This window comes from Lepisma saccharinum, chromosome 1 (genome assembly GCF_977018435.1).
Source record: "Lepisma saccharinum chromosome 1, izLepSacc3.1, whole genome shotgun sequence".
Lineage (NCBI taxonomy): Eukaryota > Metazoa > Arthropoda > Insecta > Zygentoma > Lepismatidae > Lepisma > Lepisma saccharinum.
Genome location: NC_139229.1, coordinates 158,119,869 through 158,146,721, shown reverse-complemented (window position 1 = coordinate 158,146,721; position 26,853 = coordinate 158,119,869). Strand labels below are relative to the sequence as shown.

The 26,853-nt window shown below is 40.8% G+C and overlaps 2 protein-coding genes across 3 annotated transcripts in view; one reads left to right on the top strand and one right to left on the bottom strand.

Moving 5' to 3' along the window:
* rols (zinc-RING finger and ankyrin repeat domain-containing protein rolling pebbles) overlaps nucleotides 1–26,853 on the top strand; it is a 717,828-nt gene that overhangs the window by 353,895 nt on the left and 337,080 nt on the right. The gene's annotated exons all lie outside the window — the stretch shown is intronic.
* On the bottom strand, nucleotides 19,146–25,832 carry LOC145989770 (galactosylceramide sulfotransferase-like). The gene is made up of 2 exons (XM_083125098.1): nucleotides 25,636–25,832; nucleotides 19,146–20,305 (listed from the first exon to the last, which is right to left on the bottom strand). The coding sequence occupies exons 1-2, from the start codon at nucleotides 25,725–25,727 to the stop codon at nucleotides 19,345–19,347; spliced, it is 1,053 nt and encodes a 350-aa protein (XP_082981224.1). The 5' UTR covers nucleotides 25,728–25,832; the 3' UTR covers nucleotides 19,146–19,344.

Below are 26,853 nucleotides of genomic sequence, written 5' to 3'. Positions count from 1 at the left end.
ATAATATGCCACAATTTACCAAGATTTTTGCTTTAAAGCATTCAAGAATTACATCAGGGTATAAAATTACATGTTATCAAAAAATTCAGTTTTTTCACGCGAAACTGGCGCAAAATAAAAAGAGACTTCGAATATTGCATAATATCTAGGATAATGAGACTCCGCTAAATTGTCGCGCGACATTATCACTATCTGACCCCCCTTTTTTTCTTTTAGATAATTTTAGTCCAGTGGGAGACAAACAACCTTTTTTGGTTCTTTACTGTATATCATGTCCGAATTTTGCAAGACCAAACCGAACCCCCTATCAATTCGGATATTAACACCATAACACGTTAGTAATAAAGTATACAAGTTTGTTTAACTTTGAAATATTCTCTTCCCTTCCGCCGAATATTCACGCCGCAATTAACATTGCGTCTCCTGGGACTTCGGCGTTTCGGGGCTCATGTCAACACAAGGATATTCAACTTGATTCAGCCGGAAACAACCTTCCGTCCCTGTTTATACCTGTTCCCAGATGGCGCAGTGGTAACGCATAATCATTTAGAACATATTTGAAGCTATAGGCCCATTCTAGATTAGCTTCTCTAAACAAAAAAGGGACTTTAAAAAATAATGTTATCTCATCGTCTCATAAACTCCTTTACCTCTCTCTATATCTGCACTTCCTCATTGTATCTATACATACCGTGCACTTATGTTGAAATCATACTTTCTCAATCACATCTCTAGTTAGAACTGATCAGGGTTGTTAAGGTAATTTACTCGTTACGTTCTTTACGTAATTTTTTTCGCGTAGAAAACTAAGTTTTCACGCAGATGTAAGAAACTAATTTCCTTTGTCAATTAATAATATAAGAACTGCTTTAATTATATTACATTTTAAAGTTTAATTTTCTTATATATTTCAGCACAAAATCATTATTTTATGAAGATTGTTTATATAGCCACCTCACTAACAGAATTTTAAAAATAGAGCTGTTCTTTCACATATTTAAAAAAAATTGAGATACGTCTTGCACATAACATAACGATTAACAATTCATTTGGATTGGATTTCAAAGTTTTAGTAACACTTTCAAATTCTTTTCCCATGCGTATTATACACTTGCATAGGCTATAATTATGATCTGAATGTAAGTGAATATGGTAATTTTTAAAATTCCGATACTAGAGCACACAAAAATTCGAGAGGAACCTTTTTTGTTTTCTGCCACTGTCAACTGCCATACATAACAACAACCATTGCAAAAAACAATGTTTTTATTTTTATGTTTTATTCTAGTTTTACACGCACTTCACGTTTCTTACGTATTTTACGCGTAATTTACGTGTCACGTAGAAAACTTTTTCTTGCACGTAATTGCACAAACCTGGAAGTCATACGGTTAACACCATTTTCCGTGTGAGCGGGATATCTTCATCTTACGTCTAAAATGTACTCTTCTTGAGCAAAAACAAAAAGTCTCCGATAGTGCCAACATTTTCTTGGAATACTAATCCTCTTTTCAATGCGTATTTTCTTCCATTAGTGCATATCTCCTCATTCTTAACTCTTACTATATTATCTCATTCTCTTGGAACTTAATTGCATGTCAATCTGTAGCTTCCTCTAGCAGTAGCGGCTTCTGCCTATTCGCACATTCGCACGTGCACACCCAAATAAATCTGTAATACAAATCATTATTATTATTATACTTATTTATTGAACTCTATCTCCTTCGAAACATCAAGTGCTCCCACGCCGCTCCACCAAGAGAGATGGTGAAGAAGCCTACGATCCGTGATATCAACCCGCGTAGACCAGGCAGCGATCGGTGCTGGAACACAGTGGTAGTTTCGCTCCCTATGACGCTGTTGCAGCAGTCGCGTAGAGGACGCTGATTGGTTCTTTTGGCTTGAGCGCCGTGTGAGGGGACGTTGCATCATTTAGGAAGTCTGTGAACGCAGCGATCTGTGTGCGAGGAAATGTAGTGTTGCAAACCCATTCCATTGGAGATCGTGTGACGGGGTCGATGCAACCCATACATCATCGCAAATTGAGTTGTTTTTTTTTTGTTTTGTTTTTTTTATGGTATATTGTCCCGAGCATAACAGGGGAAGAAAAGGAGGACAGGGCAACTGAAACCAAAACGGTTGTTTTTTATGCATGCCTTTGCTTCGTGCATCTTGGTCAAAATAAACGGCCTCTGTGGCGCAGTAGCCGAATTATCAACCCGCGGGGAGGGAGCGTGCATCAAATAGTCAGCTGTTTTTGGATTGTGTGGCTGTTACTGCGTTACAAAATTATTTAACGCTTTCAAAAGGTCATTCCTGTTTCAGTGCAAAGTGTTTGATTTCATGATGAATAGGGAAACTTCACATAGCGAAAGCAGACTTAACGTTATTGAATTTTTGGAGGGAAGTTAGCTACAAAGCCTGTAGCAACTGCAGTAATATATAGATGCGGCGGACGAGAAAGAAAATTCTGAAGTACGATTACGAAGCGGGGCAGTGTGAACTTAGTGAGTACTGTTATTTGCTTTAACATTTATTATTCTCTTGATTTCGCTTGATTTGCTTGGTTTGATCAGTCTGTCATTAGAAATGAACAACAGCTAGATAGATTACAACTGATTTCTTCCATGTCGTAGTTGGATCGGCTTCTTTGGTGTACGCCAATGTTATTATTCTCCTTGTTCATTAATATCAGTAGAGCGGGGGAGAAAGTTTTTATGAAATATTTTGCAAATCGACAATAGTATTGATATTGTAGATCTATGTTTTGAGTGATTTTGTCAGGTTATCGAATGCTAAATTACATATTGCACAATAACATCGCTCTTCTCGTGATTGGCTGCATAATTTCCGAAATATTTGAAATTTGTAAAAAAATCTGTTAAAAAATCATGAAATACGTATAACTCTGTCATAGACCCATTTTCAGTGAAAGGTGATCAAAACTTGGGTTGCCAATATATTAAGCTTCATTATGTACGCAAAAACGGGTGTGAGTGAGTATTTCACAGGGGTGGTATAACACTTCTGGACGATAAACTGAAGTGCACACCCATAGAGCCAGACCACGAGCCGCCACTGTCCTCTAGTCTGTAGCACACAAATGTCACCAATACTTTATATACAACAATACGAAAAGGAAGAAGCAAATATATTTATTTATTTATTTGAGAAATCCTGAATACAGAGAGAATCCATCTTATATCAGGATATCAACAGAGAGAAAAATAGAAATTAACAAATAAGTAGCACGCACACATATGTAACAAGAATAATAAAATAAAATAATAATAATAATAAAACAATAACTAGGGTATAACATGTATTAGTTTCTCTTCAGCTACTTGATGCACGCATTTCTGAAAGCCTGCTTAGATAGATGGAAGCCTGGAGGATCATTTAGTGTATTGTACCTTGTTTGTAGCCTATAGAGAAATGACCTTTGTTCTAGGGATAGCCTTGAGGCTTTTGTGTACAAGAAGTTGTTGCATTTTCTGTTGGTACGTGGGATCCGGATGCGAAGATGTGGCAAGAGTTCGTTAGTGAAAATTTGTCCATTCATGATTTTGAAAAGAAATGTTAGATCTGAAACTTGACGGCGAAGGGAAGGATCGTGAATTTGAAGAGTGGTTAGAATTTCATGTTTGGAAAAGTTTGCAAGGGCTGGACTTCTATGTTTGACTATTCTGATAAAGAAATTTACCACTTTGTTTGTTCTCTTTATATTGCTATCACAGGCCATTGACCAAATACAGGAACCATATTCAAGAATAGGTACAACACACGTTGTAAAATAGGTTTTGAGGGCAGAAACATGTGTGATATCTGTAAATCTGTAAATTAGCCCAAGGGTTTTCATGGCTCTCGAAGTTATGTAATCTATGTGGTGGCTGAAAGTGAGTTTGCTGTCGAAAATGACTCCAAGATCTTTGTGCTATATCTATATTTATAAGGATTGCATTACCAATAAGATTACGCAAATATTATTTCTGTCAAGATAAAATTATATTTCAATACTAGTTAGCAGCACTTGCAATACACAGAAAATATGAGAAATATGAAATGATAATGACAGATATTTGGCAAATATTACACTAATTTTTTGAAAAAATAAACCCATTGGGAACAGAAATAGCGGAAAATGGACAATAAATTATCGAGTAACTGTATTTATTTCCGGTTCACTGGATATTCCGGGAAGCTTTAAAATCAATTTTGTTACGATACCAGATGCAATTGTGGCTGTGCTGAAGTAATTATGTAATAATTTTTCACCTTGAGGTCACAGTGAATGCGTTATGATATTCCTCTCATAACAAACAAAATACAGTTAAAGTTTAAAGTTATGTTTTCTAAACCGTTTGCCAGTCAGTCACAATTCCGGGCACCACAAATGAGATGGGACAGGGAGTTTACTGTCATTTCTCCAGTGATTAATCGAGTGACGATATAAAGAAAATATGGGTGTTTCTCCACTTCACGTTCACAAAAACAAAACTGTAAGAAGGCCAAACCCAACCTGCATAACGTACTCACGCAAGCATACAGAAGGGCCTCACCGATGGCACAGTGGTAGCGTCGTCGGCTTGTAATCAAGGGGTCCCAGTTTCGATACCCGGTGGAGGCACATAGTGGTTTGGATCCCAGTTTAAACTGTAGGTCCAGTCCCGATTAGCTTTACTGTGCATAAAGTGGACTTTAAACACCAAATCAATCAATCAAAGCAAGCATACAGAAGCGTAATTTTAATCCTGATAAAAGGTGATAGGTTAGGCAGATTGGGTTCGGTGTTATAGTGTTTTATGCCAAAGGAAGGTGATTTGACGGAGCGGTTAAGTTGTGTGAGAAGTGAAACCTGATCAATGTTTCTAATGTTAACATGTTCCTTTTGACTATTACTTTAACTTTTCGTAATTGAATTTTCATAAATTCCCCGTTTGTTCTGTTTTTCTCTCTGACGCGGTTAGCCCCCAATGAGGCGTGTCAGATGGAACTCTTCCCTCCTACACTCTGTCTAGGGAATCTGTGGAGCAAGGCCGCGTATAACTGCAGAGAATGGAAGAAGGGGAGTGGGCAGACCAAAGCATTACACGCTGCTGCAAACGGCTGGTTGTAGTTGGGTTTTAAGCCCACTTTATGTGCATGCAGGCTAATCGGGACAACCTACAGTTTAAAGTGGGGTCCGAACCACTGTGCAATATGCCTCCAGGGTTATCGATGGTAGCTGCAGCCCTATTTTCCCCTTCCATGCACTCACTTCTCCTCTCAAGAGTTCATTGGTCAAGCCCTCTCGAGTCACTAGTTGCGCAGAAGAGTTGTTGAGTTGAGTTTTTAAGTCCACTTTATGCACAGATAGGGTAATCGGAACTGGGCCTAAAATTCAAAGTAGGATCCGCGAACCACTATGTGGCTCCACCGGGTATCGAATCAGAAACCCCTTGAGTACAAGGCGATGGTGTTGACACATGCCCCCAGGAGGCTCGGAGGACTTCATTTCGTTCGCTTGCTCCAGAGATTCCCGATACAGAGTGCTAGATTGTTGGTTGATGTTCTGCAGAACCTGATAATACTTGGGTAGAAACGTGGTGGCGTCCTCTTGTTGCTGTCGCGAGAATAGTAAATAAAAGCCAATCTTAAGGACATGCGGAACAGTTTCCACGGGGCTCTTCCCAAGCTCTTCCTCCCTGTGGCAGTGTTTCCAACTTAGCTCTCTTGGAGCCAGATCTGGCTCTTTCGTGCACTCGTTTGGCTGTGAACTGGGGCACCCGCCTCCGTGCCTCACTATGAAGCCATCACTGGTTCCGGCCCACATAGACCAACTTTTGCCATGAGTATACATTTTGCACGTGACGTGATAATGTTATATTGGCTGCGTTGCCTCACCCTCTCTTATCTCCCCAGCTACTTTTTTTTGATAGCGCCGTGTTTGACGTGAAATTGACATAATATTGTTTTCAGGGAATCCTTTATTTTCGATTTCATATGACCATCGGTGAATTATTGAGATGGGAGATCACGCCGGATCTAGATGGTGAAAACTAAGGAAAAATTGTATTCAATTTAGAGTTAGCGGTAATAGAAGCACCCCAACCCCTTTGACAACTAACATTACTCTAGGAGGCACTTTATAGCCTTCGTAAATGTAGCTCCTTGAAAGTAAGTTTTTATCTCCATTTAAGGTGAAATTTAGCTCTTTTATGAGCATCAGGTTTGGTAACACTACCAGGATGTCCGTAAGAGGCAAGAAGAAATGTATTGGGCTTATAGAAGTATTATTTGATTTGTTCTCTTGGGAATATCAAACTTCCAATGGGATAGAAAAATATATCAACGGGAAGAGGACAGTTTGTAGATGCATATCACCAGTGGAAAAGCCGAAACTTCGTTTGATTAGCCGTAACATGATGTTCATGTAGATTTTCCATAAGGAATACATAGAATTCCGAAAATACTTATTCATCATATTTTTCAAACATCGTGCCCTGCTTAATACTCAACATTAAAAAAGGATACCACTTGCAACATGGGGAGAAATTCATAGTCTTGTATCCTTTTTTAAACAGCAGTGTCCATTTGGGCGATATTGAAATAAATGCACAACTGGTGCGTAACTGTAACGCCTCCCCTTAAGAGAGATTGCAATTATTGCTTACATGCAGAACCTAGCACAGTTTGATGTACTCATAAACAAGAATTAATCGCTATCGTGCAACATTTTACAGTTATTTGGAGTAACGAGCTCAAACAGTTCGTTTTGATTAAAATGTGCAGTCAGGCCACTCTTTTTTTTCCCCTAAACATTTGTGTAAGTATTGTTAATACCCTGTAGCACTTCGTTAGCGCAAGAGCTTTATAGTAACTTATACAAGTGGCTCCATCTTTGTCGCAATAAGCAATACTTTGCACGGCCATCTCGGCAATAAATTCTTTGACATTTCTCTGGAAGGCATAATAATTCCAACACCAGTTGCTAATGCTCTCTGTAAGAATCCATTACGACGCTCATTTACAGCAACGGAAGGCCAATTTGGCTTCTTAAATGACAAGAATTGTACGCAGCGGGGGAAAAAAGAAGGGGATAAATAAAACTTCGTCCAATTAGGTAGTTTCCCAGTCGGCCTCAAGCGGGAATATATTGCGTCATTGCTGTCAACTGGGACTCGTTTGCAAGGTCCGCGAGTGAATGCAATGGAGCTTGTTATAGTACTCGGATGTTGCTGTAGAGGGAATAGACGGCGTGATATGGTGATTTGGATAGAAAAAGGTTTTGTGTTCTGTTGCTGAAACTCGTTCCATGATTTAACCAAAAGGTGTTCAAACTGCAACCAAATCCGTTCTAGAAAGCCAGAAGGGATTGAAGATGGGACTCGATCAATGCCTTCTACAAGGCCGGTGCGGTGAGGACTTTTACGTGCAACGTCATCATTTGTAGGTTATGGATCGCAACACTATATACTCTGTCACAGGAATCAGTGCAGCAACGCCGCGCATAACGGTAGAGAAGGGAAGAAAGTGAGTGGGCGGAGCAAAGTATTGTAGCAGCCTGTTGCAACGGCTGGTAGCTGCAGTCTCTATCCCTCTCATGCTTTCATCGCTTGCTCGGGGCCTTTCAATCAAGGGGTCCCGGGTTCGATACACGGTGGAGGCACATAGTGGTTCGGATCCCACTTTAAATTGTACGTCCAGTCCCAATTAGCCTCATAAAGTGGACTTGAAATACCAAATACCAAATCAAATAAAAAATATACTCCTGGGACAGAGTATAAAACAGAACGGCAGTCGCAAATGTATGTTGAAAAGGAGGAAAACAGGCATATGGAGGCAGTATTGCTACTGTGTGTGTGTGTGTGTGAAGTGAAATGATTACAATATAATGGTGTCGTGACGCTATCCATGACCTACCATAGATGACGTAACATGTAAACAAAAAGAGTTGGCATAAGCCTTCTTACATGAAGGCATAGACTCAATGCACTAACCACGCGTCAGTCAATAAACAACCACTAGGTATTTCCCTCAAACTTTCGGCAAAAAGTAAAAATTCCATTCATATGCCGACATAATTTTTTAGAAAGTAAGAAACTTTAAATAGCTGTTGTTATACTTGTGTTTCTCCTTATTCTGCATTGCTTTTCTACCATGTTTGACTAATCGCGACGATGAGGATGAATGATAATTAGAAGCAAACGTTGAAGAAATCCGGAACCCTTCGGGAACGTATGCTGGACACTCAACGCGATTTAAACTTTGTCCGTTATGTTATTTTCTCTCAGCTTTAATCCCTGTATTCAGTTTTGTAAATATTCAGCTATTCTTAATATTTTACTCTTACATGTCATTTGTAATGAATGTTGTGTTGTTTGTGCACCAAGTATTTTTCATCTACTTTTCAGTGCTCGGATATATTAGTGGAGTGGAGTCGATGCAGTGGGGTACAGGCGACAGTACTAGGGATGGACGATATCGGAAATTTGATATCACGATATATCGTCAAGAAAATATCGTCACAGACGACACGATACGATATTTTTCCGTATTGTGATATCGACGATATATTGTCTCCACGATATATATCTGCAAATATCGTGACGATATATCGCTGACATTATATATGTCGCTAAAATATCGTGACGATATATCGCCAACACGATATACATCGCCAAATATCATGACGATATATTATTGCCGACACGTTATATATCGCCAAATATCGTGACGATATATCGCTGAAACGATATATATCGCCAAAATATCGTGACGATATATCGCTGAAACGATATATGTCGCCAAAATATCGTGACGATATATCGCTGACACGATATATATCGCTAAAATATCGTGACGATATATAGCGACAACACGATATATATCGCCAAAATATCGTCTAGTTGATATCGTTTGGGCGATATTTTTTCGATATCGCGATATATCGTCCGACACTAGACAGTACCCACCTAAATCCATTAATCCACGTTGAACAGTCATGGAAACTTCTGGGTTTTAATGGTCGTAAAAAATTTAAATGGGGTGGTTCCAACTCAGAAGAGTCCATGACTGTACAGTCACAGGGTTATGACAACCGCACTGGTTTTATACGGAGTTGTTACGAGCCAGAAATGTCCGTGACCGTACAATCATGGACACTTTTGGACTGTAATGACCACATTGACTTACTGTGGGATAATTACAACCCAGAAGTGACCGTGACTGTACCTCGTGAAAATTTCTGCGAAGTGCAACTATTTAAAGTTAGAAGTGATACATGGAGTTATGATATTTCTTCTGAACTAATAACTGAAGTGCTTGAGCCCACCCAATGTTCTTGAAATTTCGTTTTTCGTTTTCGAAATTGCAACATGCAATTTTCACAATGTTGAATGGTGTATTTCTACTGGAAGCGGACAGATTTCGCAAACTGCATAAAAATTTGAAGAAAGAGTCGAGGGAGTGTTAAGATAATTGTTTCATATGTACATCCTTAAGAAAAACAGAGACAGCGAATGTGATTCGCTGAATTACGTTTGCCTAAAAACGCCAAGTTTTGTTAGTTCATATAGAAACTACAAAATGTTCATGTAGTGAATCATGTCTTCTTCTCGAAGTAGCACAACGCGATACGACGCCAGAGGTCTCGGGTTTGAACCGGCCTAGGCAGGGGTGTTCTTTGTGAGTGTCTCTTCACCAATTTCATCACTCATCCTCATCATCGCGATTAGCCAAAAGTTGCAGAAATGCGAAGTAAAATAAACCAAATCAACCAATCATGTACTGTACTACTTCTAATCTGCAAGTGTAAGCAGTTGTTATAAAATTATAAACTTGTAGCTACGTACAGGACAATCAAATACTGCTCCAAAAAGTTCAATTTACTATGTTCGTAAATTCACGTTTCACGTTAATAGATGACACATTGTATGAACAATATTAGAATATGCTGAAATCAAGAAAAAACAGCAGTTGGATTCAATGAAGTAGAATATTTTCTCGTAGTAATTCATTCCTAAGAGAAAATATTACAAATGTATCTCTTGTAAGCAGATTGTCTTTAAATTGAATTGCTGTAAGATTTTTCACATAGCCTCTAAAATCCGAATTACGTATTTATTTTCATCACTCTTGTAATTATAGGTAGCAAATATTGTAAATGAATGTATTCTATCATCTATAGCTATATATAAAAATGGATGGATGTGTATATATGTATGTTTGTTCCGGCATAACTGTCGAATTGCCTGGAGCAATTTCAACCAAACTTTGTATTACAGCGCCTTGAATAACGTAGTGTGGAAAACGACCCAATAAACTAGTTCCCCAGACGGACGACAAGCATAGATGGCAGTGCGATCGAACCAGGTGCTAATTTTGTTATGACAGTAATGCGGCTTAGTTAGTTTTTGGAATATATTGTGTAGATTTGTTTGTCTAGAAAGGCGGTAAGTGAATTGATGCAAACAGTTATATTTGTGGAGTGATTTGCAGTAACGAAATGACATTAATTTGGAAAGAAAAGTAAAATAAAATTAATAAATAAATAGCATGCGTAACACAAGAAGAAACATCGCAAAGTGATTCCGGACGTCAGGTGTTGGATTGTGTACTAGAGTTTTATTTTTCTATGTTATTAGAATATAAATAGTATCCTGAGAGATATTTCATACCGAGGCGACAAACCACAAGTGTCGCTTGGAAGCGAGCAGTCCGTAATCAATGCAGCCTTTCGAACCGTAGGGACACAAGCTCTCACTGCACCGTTTCCTCAAGGAGATTTCACACCAAAGCGACACGCGACAAACGATACGAGGATTTCACACCAAAGCGACACTCGACAAACGTTACGAGGATTTCACGCCAAAGCGACACGGGTCCTTCGGTCCAAGGCAACTTTCACACCGAAGCGACACATGTTGCTTGGAAACGAGCCAATCAAGAGCAACATTTCACATCGTAGCGGCATGACGGGAAGCACAGACCAGCGTTCGGTTGGTGAAATCCTCAAGCGATAAGTGTCGCATGCCCCGTGTCGCTTTGGTGTGCAATCTCCCTAAAGCAAGACACTCATTGCATCGCACATGCGCGAACAACAAACCACGGCAATATGTTGCAATCTATTGAGGAAATGGCCCAGTTTGAGCGACGCACAAGCAACAAAGCGACACGTGTGGCTTATGGTGTCGCCTAGATTTGTTGTTGTAATGTGCGGTTTGTCGTGTCGCCTATCTGTTGTTCGCACAATTAGCAGCGAACGCTTGCCAATAGACTGAAGGCACCATGTCGCTTGTCACTTAGTTGGGAACTCCCCCTGTAGCGCGTCGCTTCGGTCTGAGCACCCTTCCTTTAAGGAGCTTTCCGACCGAAGTAACAAGTAGCACGCCAATACGTCATATGAACGTGTCGTTTGCTGTTTGGACCCTCATGTGCAATGAATGCTATTTTACAGTCTGGAAGTGTGTGTCACTAGTGTGACAGTGTGAACATCCCGTGTCGCTTGTTCCATTGGTTTGAAAGTTTCCTTACACTCATGTCGATGGCACTAAGAAAGTATTGTGGGGTTCCCCTTGTCGTTTCATGGAATCATCATTATCATCATCGCCGCCATTAGTTTTTGAAGCGGAAGAAAAGAGGCAGTAAATATCAAAAATACAAATGCTTCAGTGTGTATATCTTTAAAAGAAAGGATGATAATAATAATGAACCTAATTCATACACAAAAATTTAGTTGCCAACAACATTCCACGCGTATTTTTTCTCCCGCATTATTAACAAAAGTATGACGATAACAGGACGTGGTCGACTGTCTAGAATGTTCGTTAATATCTTCGCGACCACTGTACCAAATATCATAGCAATTATCACATTCATAGAAATGCTTCATGTAAAAGAATCAGACGTTGCAGCGAAAACTCCATTTACTTCCATTATAAGCAGACGAATACCAAGCACCGGGTCCAACACCAGCGCCTCTAGCGGATCATTTTCGAGTAGAACCAGCCAGAGAGCGCAGAACCGTGCCGTTTTCCACACCACGTTATTCAAAGCGCTGTACTTTGTATACATATGACTTACAATCTGGAAATAAATACTGTGGGGGTAAGACACCCCTAGGGGTGGGGGTGGGAAGGGGTAACATGTAAAAATAATCGAAAACAACCGAATCTAGTGTGGAATCTATACCTTTCGGGGTCGCTAAGATGAATAGTGGCACTTCCAATGCCGTTGAATTTATTTATTCTTGCTCCTGGAGGTGAAAACTAAAAATGTTTTTTATAATCAAGTTTTGAGTTAAATAAATATTATAGTGAATTTGTAGAAGATTTTACTTTATAATTTGTATACTGTACTTATACTTTTAAATACCTGTAAATAAAATTAGTTACATTTTACACTATAGTTAAATTCATTATTTTCTGTCTAATAGAAGATTGGGATAAATAAATACTCGGGCAACGCCGGGAAATCAGAAATTCACTATAAAAGTCGATGTGAGCATAAAGATAGCATACAAAATACTGATCTGAGCATGCTACATGGGCAACCACAGGAAATATTTACAGGATAAGGGGCCTAAAAAAGGTGTGTCCGGAAGTGGAATATATTGACGTCATATTACGTGTCATCGGAGTAAGGAAATGTTTTGAAAGGGAGAGGAAACCCAAATTCCAAGGTAGAGAATGAGAAACGAAGATAAATAAATGAAGCAAAATATAGAGAAAGATAATGGAAATAGAGGAATGAGGGACAGAGGGATATATAAATGAAAGACAGAGAGAGATAGAGAGAAATGAAAAGGATGAAAAAAGAAAGAGGGAGAATTGGAGATAGGCGGGTGCGCGCACGCACGCCCGCGCATAGAGTGAGAGAGAGAGAGAGAGAGAAAGATGCAGTTGAAACCAAGAGGGGTAAATATAGTAAAAATCACCAAGAACAGAGTAAGTGAGCACGAATAGAGAGCTGCTGAAAGAGAATTCAGGAAAAGAGAAGGAGAATAGGAATACAAATAAAGTGTAGAAGGGAAGAACAGATAGGTACACAGGGGTATGTAAAGGTAGGGCCCACGTATTCACTATCTCGGCCTTCGTGGAGAGGATGTGAATACCACCCCGCTCAGACTGCCCTTCCCCCCTCTCTGGGTTCTCCTCAGGTACAAGGAATCTGTGGAGCAAGGCCGCGCATATAGAAGAGAAGGTGAGAAAGCGAGTTAGCGGAGCAAAGAAGTGCGTGCTGCTGCAAATGGCTGGTAGCTGACTCACTTCTCTTGCCACAAGTTCATTGGTCGAGTCAGCGGCGTAACCACACGGAGTGGCAGACGGGTATTGCCCCCCCCGCCCAACCTTGGAAGGAAATTAGTTCTGGGGGGGAGGGGGCAAACATTGACGGCTAAGTGTACCTGCAGGGGGCAATGACCGCCCCTAATTCCAAATTTTATGCGAATAAAAATAATTTTCGTAAAATGTTCTTCAGAACTGTAGCTAGCTAGTGTGCGACGGGAGTCAGCCCTGGGCGCCGAGCGATCTAAATGAAAAAAGTTGTAAAAAAGATAATGCCGTGATATTATTTGCACCGTATTAAATCAACACTGATTTCAGCCCGCAAAATATTGGATCTAAAAATGTTCTTGCTTATTTCGCTCGCAATATGTGATTGTTTTCTGTAATGCATTGTAAATTACCAGAGAGAAGTGAGACTTTTTTTAAAATTAATTTTGTCTTCAATGCATGAACAATTGTTTTGAGGAAAGAGAGCTCACACATTTGAGAGACAATTTATGTAATTTTTGCTTTTGGTTTATTATGAAATGGATGAATTGATTGTGTAATGTATTTAAATAATATATGTATCAAAGGAACTTTGCATACGTACACAATTTAGTGTTGGCATGTTGCACAAGTATTTTCTTATTTTACGGCGCTCCATGTTGCATGTGAAACATATGCATGTTAATGTAAGAAAAATAATTATACTCGGATTGCATTTATCAAGCATTTTCTGTCTTTCAAAAATAATTTGTGCGCATATTTTTTTTATTGATGTGAAATTGAACGTGTTGAAATATTAATTCAAATAGTTTGTTCGAACACAAATGCTTTAGCACCGACGTCTACCCCATTTTTGCGTAAATTACGAGACGTCTTTGATACTGCTACTACTACTACTACTACTACTACTAATAATAATAATGTTATTTTTATAACATTATTATTACTATTGGTACGTTTATCCAGGTACTTACCCCCCCCCCCCAGACAAAATTTCGTGGTTGCGCCTCTGGGTCGAGCCTTCTCGAGTTACTACTTTTTTCGATCGGGCCTCCCCGATTGCGCAGTGGTATCATCGTCGCCTTGTAATAAAGAGGTCCCAGGTTCGGTACCCGGTGGAGGCACATAGTGGTTCGGGTCCCACTTTAGACTGTAGGTACAGTCCCGATTAGCCTTACTGTGCATAAAGTCGACTTACAATACCAACTTGTTTTTCGTTCGCTTGCTCCAGAGATTCCCAGGACAGATTGTATTTATTAGTAGCTGGGTGAACCTCACCTCAAATCGACGGGATCGAACTCGGGTCTCCACTTACTGACTGGAGCCACTGGCTCTAGTTAATATAATGTTAAACTGGCCCGCAAATGGCAGAACTGTGATCTACTTTTCCTTGTAAGATAGAAGGAACTAAGGAACTTTGTCCATTAATAGGACGACGCTTTATTCATAGAAAACATGTTCCTGGCGCCAGGAAGTCAATGTCTCTTGTCCTTTCCTTCTTTTTATGCGTGTGAACAAGTACATTTAAGTGTTGAATAATACGTGATGTAACAGAACATAATGACTGATGTAAAACAACAGTCGAAAACAGCGGTATTTATCTGACAGCGATAACCCTTCTGTTTATCTATACAAACGGGACATTTCGCGGTTATCTGTACATTCAAGTGACAGCAAGGAGAATTATGTAACAATGTATCTGAAGCATGTGTGCTCGTGTGAGATTTATGTCGTTGCTATCTTTTATTCGTGATTTGTGAAACGCTGCTTTCTTTATAAATCTGATATGTGCAATCCGGGAGAAAGCTTAACTCTTATTGGACAGTCACCGGCACTAAAAATGGGACACCTATATCCTGAAATGCTCGCTTCCCTGCAAGGCGGCGTGTGTGTTGCGATAAGTGGATTTTAATGGCAACTTCTACCACCGCCGTAGAGTTAGGCAACACGCACAACGCCTTGCAGGGAAGCGAGCATTTCAGGATATAGGTGTCCCACTTTTATTGCCGGTGACTGTACATAAGCGTTCTCTCGCTAAGCACGAATTAGTGCCTGTGCACTCCCGCACATGAGTGTTACTTGAGCCAAAATATTTCAACCCAGCATAGTCTTGCTCACAGCCAGACAACCACCCTAACAAGCTAGAGGTGTTAGCGTGTGGCGGGTTGCGCTCATGCATGCTGTATTTAAGCTTTCAAAGAAGTTATTGCCTGAAGTTTCCTTTCACTACTTCCGGTCTCAGAAGTCAGAAAACAGCGGCGATGGGACTCCAGATATTAACCACACGCCACGCGATAAAATAACAGCTTGGTTGGCCCTGGTTGCATGGAGGGAAGGGGAGAGTTTTAAAAAAAAAACATTGAGTGGGCAAACATTTGAGTTAAAAGTTCACAAAAATCTCATAATTTCTCCCTTCCATGTAGCTATAACGATATTAATGCACACCAACAATGAATCCTTAATTATCTGTTAGTTATTGACTTCAATAAGCACTCCACCACGAATCACGATAACAAATAAATATATAATAACTAACTACCTAACCTGTGTAGCCTTCTTAAACCCGAAGGTTTTTGACTGCAGCAACACAAGCCTTCCATCTGCCCCTATCCTGGGCAAGATCAATCCAATCTTTTCCATCCTTACCGATTTCCTTTAGGTCCATCTCAACGTTATTTCTCCATCTTCGTCTTGGCATTCCTACAGATCTCTGACCATCAGGTTTCCCAACAAGAATCCTGTAAACTCTTCTTTCCTCTCCCATTCGTGCCACATGGCCTGCCTACCTAAGTCTTCTTGATTTAATTATTCTAATAATATCTGGACATGAAAACAAATATATAATCATAGGCGTGCACACGGGGCAAGGGGGTGGGGCAATTGCCCCCCTAATCATTGACGTCCGCAGATTTTTTTCCACGGAGGGACAAGCAAGGTATTTTTTTCATGCGGCATATTACCCCGATAATAGTGTTGCCCCTCTCAAAAACACCTCTTGAATTTGAAATTATCGCATTAATGTGATTCTATGACTGAAATCAAATCATACTTGTGAAATATATACTTTTAGGTTGGAATTCAATTTCTAAAGGGAAGGTGTGACCATCCTTGCCCCTCCCCCCCTTTCCAGACGTCCATGTCCCTACATTATTATACTTTCACCTAGAAATTTAGTGTAGAGGAATCTTATCGCCGTTATTAAACGATATTATACCCTTAAAGAAAATCAAGCATTTTTAAGCCGATGAAAGGGGGGTGCAACCACAGGGAGGCAATGGACATTGCCCTTCCCCAACCTTGGATGAAAATCAATTCTAGGGGACAAGGGGGAAAACATTGAGGTAAAAGAAAGCAAGACTAGTAGAATCTAAGAGAAGGAGATCAAAAGGATACTCAAGTCTTTCTTGCATTATTTCTTCTAGACGGCAGTGGGGAGGGGCACAAAGGGGCAATTGCTCCCCTCGATATAAAATTTTATACAAAGGAAGATACATTTCGTAAAATTTTCTTTTTCGCTTCGCTCGCAATATCTGCTTTTCTTACAGTCTTGACAATTTCAGAGCCGTAGCTATGGGCGGCGGGAGTTGGTATATATACAGTATATATCCATCAGTGCAATGAAATGAAATTCGGTGGCTCGGTCACAACGGCCCCATATAAATTGGCGCCACTGGTTGCGAGTTATACCGCCCTCTTTCCAGCGTTTCTAAAGATAGACATCGTCAAATAAATGGGAAATTGTACAATAAAAGAAGCCATGCCTCTACACGTCTTTATTGTCATATCCCCCTTACGAGATTTCTGCACACGCCACTGCTTACTTTAACAATCGATTCGGAAATTTTATAGCTTATAAATCTCGAGACTTAAAAATTATCGTATTTACATTTACCTTCTTCAAGAAATGGCACAATGGACTTGCGAGATCAAGGGTTAACCATTGTTATGAATTATCCATCCATCCTCATTGTTGCCGTACATCATGCTTCATCATCTTTTCTGAGGTTAAATACGTCAGGCAACAAGATTCATGTAATCTGGAAACATGTCTGAATGTTGGAAACACTGGTTTTGTTGTGTGGCAGGCGCCAGTAAGACGATACTACATCGTGACTCATATATTCCTTTCTTGCTAGATGTATGGCACGGGAGTCGCCTGATACACGTCTCGTGTGTGTGTGTGTGTGTGAGAGCATATATGAAGTGAAAGCAGGTTGATAAACAAGGAGGGTTGGTGTTGGTCTGACCAAATGCGGTGTTAATTGTGACCCACATAAGACGGCTCCTCCAGCATGAGGTGTTCTCGCCTCATAGAACTTCATTCTTGGAATAGATTATCAGTAGCAGTAAACCTAGAATAAATAGGAATAGAAGCTTGACTAGATTCCTGCATCTACTGAATTACTGTTCGTCATTGTCAAGGATAGCCATCGTTTTGTATATTAATTGTACGTCGTTTCAATACAGGGTTTTTCTCTTTCTTTATGGCAACAGCCACCTTGGAGGCCGAGCCTGCTGAGCTGTCGACTCACGATCTCGCTACCAGGAGTCATAGCTTCGAGTCCTGCCGGGACATGAGTCTTTGCTTTGCAAGGTCCTGTCATTAATTTTATCCAAACACCATTCATCCTCAGCGTCACGATCCATGGCAGGAAAGCCCAAAAAAATTAAGAAAGATACAAATACGGATATAAGCACTGGATTAAGTTATGCCTTTTTTTTTAGCGTACATTTTAAATAATCAAAAACACATGAATGAAGCATAATTTTTATTTAGACATTGTTTCAGTCACGAAATGGAGAATTTCGTGTGCCTAAGATCTTCAAATATCGTTCGAGTTTATGTAGCAGCCACAATTCATAAAATACAGTCATGTACCATTTCTAATTTGAAATGGTAAGCAATTGATTGAAGATTAATAACATGTATCCTACGTACAGGAAAAATTCAGGACTATTGTTTAAAAAACGTGGACCAAGTGGGAGGTTAAGGCTCCACCAAACTCCTTCGGCACGCCACTATTTTAAACTAACTCCCTTTGAGTTAAACGTGACGATGATGGTTGAAATAGTTGAGACACAAACGTAGCAACTTTCATACACTGGTTTCGGGAGGTCGTAGGTTCTAATCTAGTTTCTAGTAGTCCTAACTAAGATTTTTCCCGCGCTTTAGTTCAGTCATTCCAGGCGAATTCTGCGATGGTATCTTTAGCGAAGACATGGAATCTTCCTCTCACTTATATTTCTTTCAATGTGCTCTCACTTTTGCGTTGCGGTTGACTTGATGGTACACATAAGCAATGTTAATTAAATCAATCAACCAAGCAGGCTTTGAAACACATGTTAACCATGCACACCCTTATATATAGCTCTCTATCACTTTTCGTCTTAGGGCTAGCTAATATAACATTTCCTATTGACAAGGATCATGTGCTAACAACTAAATTATTCCAGTGTTGAGCACATTTTCTGAATTGCTCACTCTGCTGGCCATCCTTGCGGATATATAACATGTTTGAGTTTTAAGTTTACTTTATGCACAGGAAGGCTAATGGGGACTGTACATACAGTTTAAAGTAGAATCCGAACCACCTGTGTCTCCACCGGGTATCGAACCAGGAACCCCTTGATTACAAATCAAGAACATTAACACTACGCCATCGGAGGGGCCCGGATATATAGCAAGCTCATGTGTTCATGTTCACGAATACGAAGGTGTTATTACTGCCTATAAACCAAGTGTAAGATATGCTGAGATGATGAGACAACCAAACAAGTGGTTTTGATCGCATAGATTGATTTGGTGTTTTTAGTCCATTTTATGCACAATAAGGCTAATCGGGACTGGACCTACAGTTTAAAGTGGGATCCGAACCACTATGTGCCCCACCGGGTATCGAACCCGGGCCCCTTGATTACAAGGAGACGACGCTACCACTGCGCCATCGGGAAGGTCCTGATCGCATAGAATACCAACAGCAGAACTGTATACCACACTGGAAAATTCTACTGAATGTCATCACTACACCTCGTTGATCCAAGGAAACTAGAAAGTCTGTGTGAAGCAAGATGGAGGACGCAAACAGTTCGGCTACCTTAACGTGTTACCACTTACACGTTCCTGTTGACCCTTGCGAATGTCATCTGTGAAGTTCATCTCGGGCATGAAAGCATAATTGCAGTCCCACGAGGTGGAGATGTCATTCTCGAACAGCCTCTTCAGGTCGCAGTACATGAGGAAGCGGTTGATGTGCGAGTGCAAGATCTTTAACTCCTGCAGCATCCTTCCGGAGCCGAACTGCTCCACTCGCTCGTCGAATCTTTTCTGGAAGTGGAGGAAGAGTTTCATGTCCGCAGCGTTCAGTTCCTCCAGCTTGGCCCTTTCTGGAGCGGTCAGTTTCGTCCTCATCCAGTCGGGTCTGTAGTTCTGGCTTATGTAGACGACGTCGCTGTACGACCAGCACATCAGCTCCTTCAAGAGGATCACCGATTCGCTCATTCTATCGGCCATCATCACCAGATCGAAGCTGGAGTCGACAAAGTTGATGAACTTATCCACCTGTTCCTGGTCCTGGAAGTCCTCCTCCGGCATCCCAAGATCCCACGCCATCTGGTTGTAGCCGAGAAAGAACGAATCCCCCCTTTTGAGAATTGAGCGCAACTCTTCAATGGGGAGATCCAACAACCTGGACAAGGTCGAGTTGTACATATCCTGCAGCTGATAGTACGAGAACAGTGACTCGTAGAGGTCGACTGGGTTCCTCACAATAGTAATCATGGGCGTGTCTTCATACATTACTTGCCTCACTGTAGTCACATTTAAGCGTGTGTGGTGGGTGAATATATTGTACTTGCCGTTACGAGTTGTCACATTGTCGCCGATGAAGTATGGCCGAAAGGGCAGCGGCTGGCCTAAGTAGTTGTCACGGTCTGGCAGGACGAAATCCAGGTGTCTCTTGTGGCCGAACCTCATCACAATATTTTGCACGGTGCTGCTCGCGCATTTGTGCGTCTTCAGGAAGAACACGTTCGTCTTAGGGATGCAGGTGGACCTGTAAAATGCAAAATCAGACGTTTAAATTGATTTTTAGAATTAACCTCAGTCATTAAGTATACGTTAGGACAAGGTTTCTCAGTCGGTATCTTTGTACCTATTCAATATTTTCTGCCCTATCAAACATGAAAACTTGGATGATGTATGCCGACCAACAATCGATATCCAGCAAATCTTATTCATTACTGTCTCCTGCAGATAATACTTTAAACACCTTTTCCCATTTATCTTCCCGATAGCGTAGTAGTAACGTCGTCGCCTTGTAATCAAGGGGCCCCGGGATCGATACCGGGTGGAGCAGTGGCGTGTCCAGGATTTTCGAAAGAGGGTTACCATGACCGTCCGGAAGTGGGGGAAGGGGGGCCACGGACCTCCCCTGGAAAATGAAAGGCAACAAAAAATTATGTATGTTAATAAATGCATGAACATGATAACTTCAAATTGAAGCAATGTTTTTTGAGGTGACACCATTATGGGGGATGTCTTTTTTGCCCCCCCTGGAAAAATACATTTTGTCATTTTTCCCTGCCTTTGACGTTCTTTTTTTAATATTACTGGGCCAAAAGGGTTTTGACACCTCCACCAACTCTCTTGGTCACGGCACTGTGGTCGTGACACATATTGGTTCGGATCTCGTTTTAAGCTGTAGGTCCAGTCCCGATTAGCTTTCTGTGAATATGAACTTAAAACTCAAAACTAACCAAACCTCCTCTCTTTTTCTTTCTATTCTACACTCCGATCCGGGAATCTCTGGAGGAAGCGAACGAAAACAAGTTCTCTGCGCAAGTATTGACTCGAGGGGGCTTGACAAATGAACGCGTGAGAGCGGAAGTGAATGCATGGAGGGGAAACTCAACTACAGCTACCAGTCGTTTGAACCAGTCCGCCCTCCTATGTTTGGCCCACTTGCTTTCTCCTCTTTTCTACCGTTACGCGTGGCTTTGCTCCACAGATTCCCGAGACAGAGTGTAGTTATTTTATGTTGCTTTTCTACCTTTTGGTAAATCGCGACAATGCAAATGAATGAACTAAGGAAAGGGATGAATAGTTCGTCCATGCTTTAACCAGGGGTTGAACCTGGGAAATCCAGCTTCGTAGCGCACTATGTTGACCACTCCGTCAAGGAGCGCACTTGCTTACTGCTTTAGAACTAACCCAGCCTTCATGCCACAACTATGACTGAGATCACGAATGTGTGGAGCCTTGCCTCGACAGTCTTATATGGTACGGTGCTATGCGCGGGGAGAACTTAAATGAACATTGCAATTGAAGATAACGGTGGAGTGATTAGTGAAGCATGCTACGAAACCACGAACCCTGTCTCAAAGCATGGATATACCATTATTGTTTGCCTCATCATCATGTTATCGATTCATCATTCATCCTCATCATCGCGATTAACCCAAGAGACAGAAAGGCGTACAGAAATAACCGAAATAAAATTATAAAATGGGAGATTACTGAACAATTAAATTAATTCAGCGGACACGCGTTTTTTGGCACTGTACAAATTCCAAACTCCGAAATTATAGAGGGTTTGGATTCTAGTTTCAAATGTAGGTCCAGTCCCGATTAACCTACCTGAGCATAAACTGGGCTTAAAACTAGCCTTATCTTCTTCCATATACCTTAATAATATTAGCTTCCTTATCAAATCACAGATGATTTGTTTAAATCATAATTACAAGTCACTGATATTTATTTCAGAGAAATAATAGTCAAGAAATCAGATAAGAATCGTTTAGACCTTTAACAGATAGCAAACAATGGTGAAATATGCAAGCATGATAGTCATATTAAAAAATAAAAATAAAGATAAGTTTCCCAGGAAGCAAAAACTTCATTCGTGTTGATAACCGATCTTATACAAAAATACTACAATTTAAATGACGTTCAGTTAATTCACTTTGGAAATACAACTTGAATAAACATTTATTAGATAACCAAAAAAAACGAGCGCTTTGAATGCTGGACTCGCGATCTCTCCATCCAGGTTCGAGGTCTGACTGAGCATGAAGATTCATTGGTGTACCTTCATGTACTTCATCTCATCATCATTCATCACCACCGTCGTGATTCGTCTAAAGAGGCAGAAAAACAATGTAAAATAAAATAAATACCACAAAGTGGAATAACCAATAGTTATTTTTTTTATTTTTTTATGTTTCAGTAAATTAGAAAATCCATTAACGTTTCGCAAGAAGCATCTACTCGTAGTTTTCAGATATGACGTTTTATGAATCTTTCTTTATTTCAGTCAGTTTGCATTCCTTTACCACTCTTTCTGTTAACCGCGACGTAGATGATGAATGATGAACTAACTGATGAAATAGACAAACTCCTATCGTATAAAGGACCTCCCCAATGGCGCAGTGGTAGTGTCGTCGCCTTGTAATCAAGGGGTCCCGGGTTCGATACCCGGTGGACCCACAAAGTGGTTCGGATCCTACTTTAAACTGTAGGTCCAGTCCCGATTAGCCTCACTGTGCATAAAGTGGACTTAAATACCAAATCAATCAATCAAATCCTATCGTATAAGATTATAACCTACGATGACCCTACCACATTGTTGATTCATAAGTTCCAAGGAAAATTGTAGGATTTCCTTGGTCGAGACCTTCACCTCTAATTAATTAAATTAGCAGATTCTTTGCTGACATTCATCTTCTTCATAAAAGAGTAAAATTTGGAAAGCAAAATGTTATGTTTATGATTTAATTCACCACAAGAATTCTAGCGTCGCTAGATTTTATTAAAAACAATAAAATAAAACATTCTTTGCATTTACAACGAGTATCTGATATACGATTATCCAAACCTAGTATACATTCACTTTCATCATCAATGAAAACATAAATGAGTTTTTAACTTGGTTGAATTTTTTCTTTCCCTACAGTTCCTGAAATTTCCCGGCAGAGGGAAAATTCCCTCGACTCAGAATATTTGGCAAAACGGGAATTCCCATTGCGCCGAAATGTTTGCTTAGGTGATATATTTGTCTCTAGGGCATTGGGCGAATCGGGAGGTAATCAAGCTACCAGTGGTGTTCACCATCCGGAGAGGCGATCCTCATGGGGGCAGACCTCACTGAAAACTTGCGAGGATGAGGGCGTTTGAGGGAAACAGCAAGGGCGAGCCGTGAAGGTGAAGGCATGTGAAGTTGAGGACAAGGTCTATTTGTGAAGGGATGAAGCCGACGATTAGGTCAAGTCGTTACAGGGAGAGCGTGTCGGGGGTGTCGGAGAGGTCGAGCTGAGGCAATGAAGGAGATTGATTTAAAGTGAATACCTCTGTCCATCACAGAGGCCAGGAGCCTTTTCATTACCTGGAATATCCAATCTAAGGGAACAATTCTTTCCATCATGATAGCTTTTCCTTCACACGAAAACAAGACCTATTTCCTTTGGTAATTCAACCAAGACAAAAGTAGCCCAGGATGGTATATTTCAATTACACCTCAAACTGCAATAAAATTAGCCAAATATTCACATATCTCCATTTCCCACTAACACCTTCCTCTAGAAGTCAAAATGACTGTTTTTCACGAATCTCGTGCTGCCACCTTACCTTTATGTTAGGAGACTTGTGGAACGTGCAACATGTAAACAAGGAAATCAGAAAATTAGCAGTGGGAGCTCTCGCTTTGGGAGAACCGCTCCTGCGTTCAATTCTCGACGGTAGCCTCCAAAATGTCGGTCTTGACCCAGCATCGTGAGAACAATTGGCCAGCTTATTTGAGGAAATAGCAGCGGACTCAGATTCCGATCACGAAAGCCACGTGAGTTCTGTTTTGTTTAGTGTAGCAATGGCGTATTTGCTCCTCCCTTTCGGGGGTTTCTTTAAGATTTATTTTGCCCACATAGTGCACACCCCAGGATTGTATTGCAAGTATCATTGATATTATTTGGCTTTTCTGCCTCTTTTGGCTAATCGCGAAGATGAGGCTTAGTAATGATAATGAAATTCATGAAGGTACACAATGAACGCCCATGCCGGGATTCGAACCTGGATCCCTTGGGTCATAGCTCGCTCTGCTAACCACTCCGCCAAGGAGGGCAGAGAATTGCAAGTATGTCTTAGGCCAGAGATAATGCGTTACAAAATGGAATGTACTCCATACATAAGCTCTCGTCCACTTAGTACGACATGAAAACGGCATTTTGTAAGTATGGGTGCCTCAGCTCTCAGCTTCGCCCAGAATTCGACTGCCCGTCCCCCCACAACATATTGAATACTGTGCCAGAGAGCTCCGTGACAATGCCTTTGTTTCTCATTTCTCCATTGAGTATCGTAACCTTTGCTAGTGTTTAATAACAATATCTCATTGTATACAAGCCGACGTCCGTGGCGATGTGGTTTGCACGGCGAGCTACGACGCCAGGGGTTCCGGTTTCGAATCCGTTCTGGGCGTGGGTATTCTTTGTGAGTATGCCTTCATCAATTTCATCATATAATCAATCATTCCCATCTTCGCGATTAGCCAAAAAAAAGTGGCAGAAAAGCAAAGTAAAATAATCCAAATTAATCGATCAATTTTAGCTCACCTTTCTGCAATTCAAATAGTCTACACGAGCAATTTTCAGAATTATTTAAAGTGAAGCAAGAAACTCACGCACAAACAAAGATAAGGATAAAAGAGAGAAAGGAATGAAAAGAATAATAAGACGAAGTTCAAAGACAAGAGTTAAATACAGAGCGAAAGGAATGTGAAGGACAGGAAGAGCAGAAAATATGGAGAAACGGGTAAAGAGAGAAATGTGCAGAGAAACTGGAAGAAAGAAATAGGAAACAAGAGGAAGAATGAAAGAAAAGGAGAAAGAGGAAGAACAAGAGAAAAGGCAAGCCGAGGAAGAATAAGATAAAAAATAAGGAGTGAGACATGGAAAATAAGAGGGAAAAGAATTAAGAGGAACACACAAGAGGAAGAATTAAATAAATTTAGAAAGAGAGAAATAGAGGAAGAAAAAGAAAGAGAGAAACAGAAGGAATGAAAATGAAGAAAAGAAAGAGAGGAAAAATAAGGAAGATGAAAAAAGAAAAACAAAGTATTTCTTCCGCCCAAACAAAATTATTTGGCAACACCACTGACATCAGAAGCAAACAGAGCCAGCCAGCGACGCCATGTTGCTGACAAAGGAGCGCTACGCCGGAGCAGATTGCTTGCCTAAGCAATCTTGCGAATTGTTGACAGGTCAGATTGGAACCTAGATACCGTTTGATGGAAACCTCACATCTTAGCTACCGTCGTCAGCATATTACATTACAGTTGCCACTGTGCCTCAAAACCTCATGACCATTATTCAATGCCGGTCGACTCTAGGTACTTACCTGATTCCATGTGAATCTTTCTCGCTGGGTAAGGCGAACCAGGCAAGGACGAGCAAGACGGACACACCGAACACCAAAGGCACTTTTCTCATGTCTTAAGCCGACTTGTTTGCAATAAAAACATGTAACATGTCAGCTCGCACTGATTCCACTTTGTCAGAAAGTGGTACACGCTAACAGCACATGTTATTTTTCGCTGCTTCTACCTGCGCGAGTCTGGGAGCAGCATCTTTGTCACGGAAAAGCTGCGAACTGATGGTTCTAAATGAAGTTGTTAATGAGCGCCAAGGAGCTTTGCAAAGCAATGAACGGAGCGAAAAAAAAGATGAGTCATGTTGAGATGTGCGAAGGTTGAATGGAACAGTCCAGTTGGGAAAAAAGTGATAGTTTCCCGCAGGTTGGAAGCTTATCTCTGGCGTGTACTGATGAGGGGAATTATCTTCGTTGTTCTCTGTCAGGAGACTGAGGAGGACACGTTGGTTGGAAGAAGGGAGCAGGCATCCTAAATGTTGTTACCCTTTAAGCCATGTTCTTCCCCCATTTCAGCTCGAGAGCGTTTACCAACAGGTTCCCTCATGCTGCAGGGGGGACTTTTTATTCAATGATTCCGTTGTGGCCATTAATAAGTAATGTTTTAATAGAGTGTGTTTTGTCGTACAATTTGGGAAGATGCCAAAATGTTATAAAAAATAGTGGCATGTATTTGTTACTGTTGCGTATGAGCGAAAGAGGCAAACGGTACCTTATTGCATTGATAAGAGTCACCACAATTAACCAATAAGTTATTATGTATACTATCCCGGGAATCTCTGGAGAAAGGCCGCGCATGACGGTAGATAAGGGGAGGAAAAAACCAGTGGTCGGAGCGAAGCAGTACACGCCGCTGCAAAGGTTGTTAACAGGAGTCGCTTTTCCCCCTCAAGCAATCTCGTTCCCTCGCACGTGTCCATTGGTCGAGCCCTCTGAGTCACTACTTGCGCATAGACTTGCTTTCGTTCACTCGCTCCAGAGATTCCCGGGACAAAGTATAGGCCCTTTTCCCAAACGTTCCTATGACGAAACACAGTCTATTCAGCCAGAGTGTTTCGTCACTATTCTTTCGCTATCCCAGTCAGGTCCTGTGATTTCACCGACCTCCGTGGTGGTAGCACAACGCCCTGAGACGCCAGGACTCCTGGGTTCGAATCGCGGCCTGGGTTTTCTTTGTGTATCCTTTCA

Coding starts and splice junctions, on each gene's coding strand:
- LOC145989770 (XM_083125098.1), bottom strand. CDS start 25,727: ATGAGAAAAGTGCCTTTGGTGTTCGGTGTGTCCGTCTTGCTCGTCCTT. Junction 20,306..25,635: donor AAAGATTCACATGGAATCAG/GTAAGTACCTAG, acceptor TGCATTTTACAG/GTCCACCTGCATCCCTAAGA.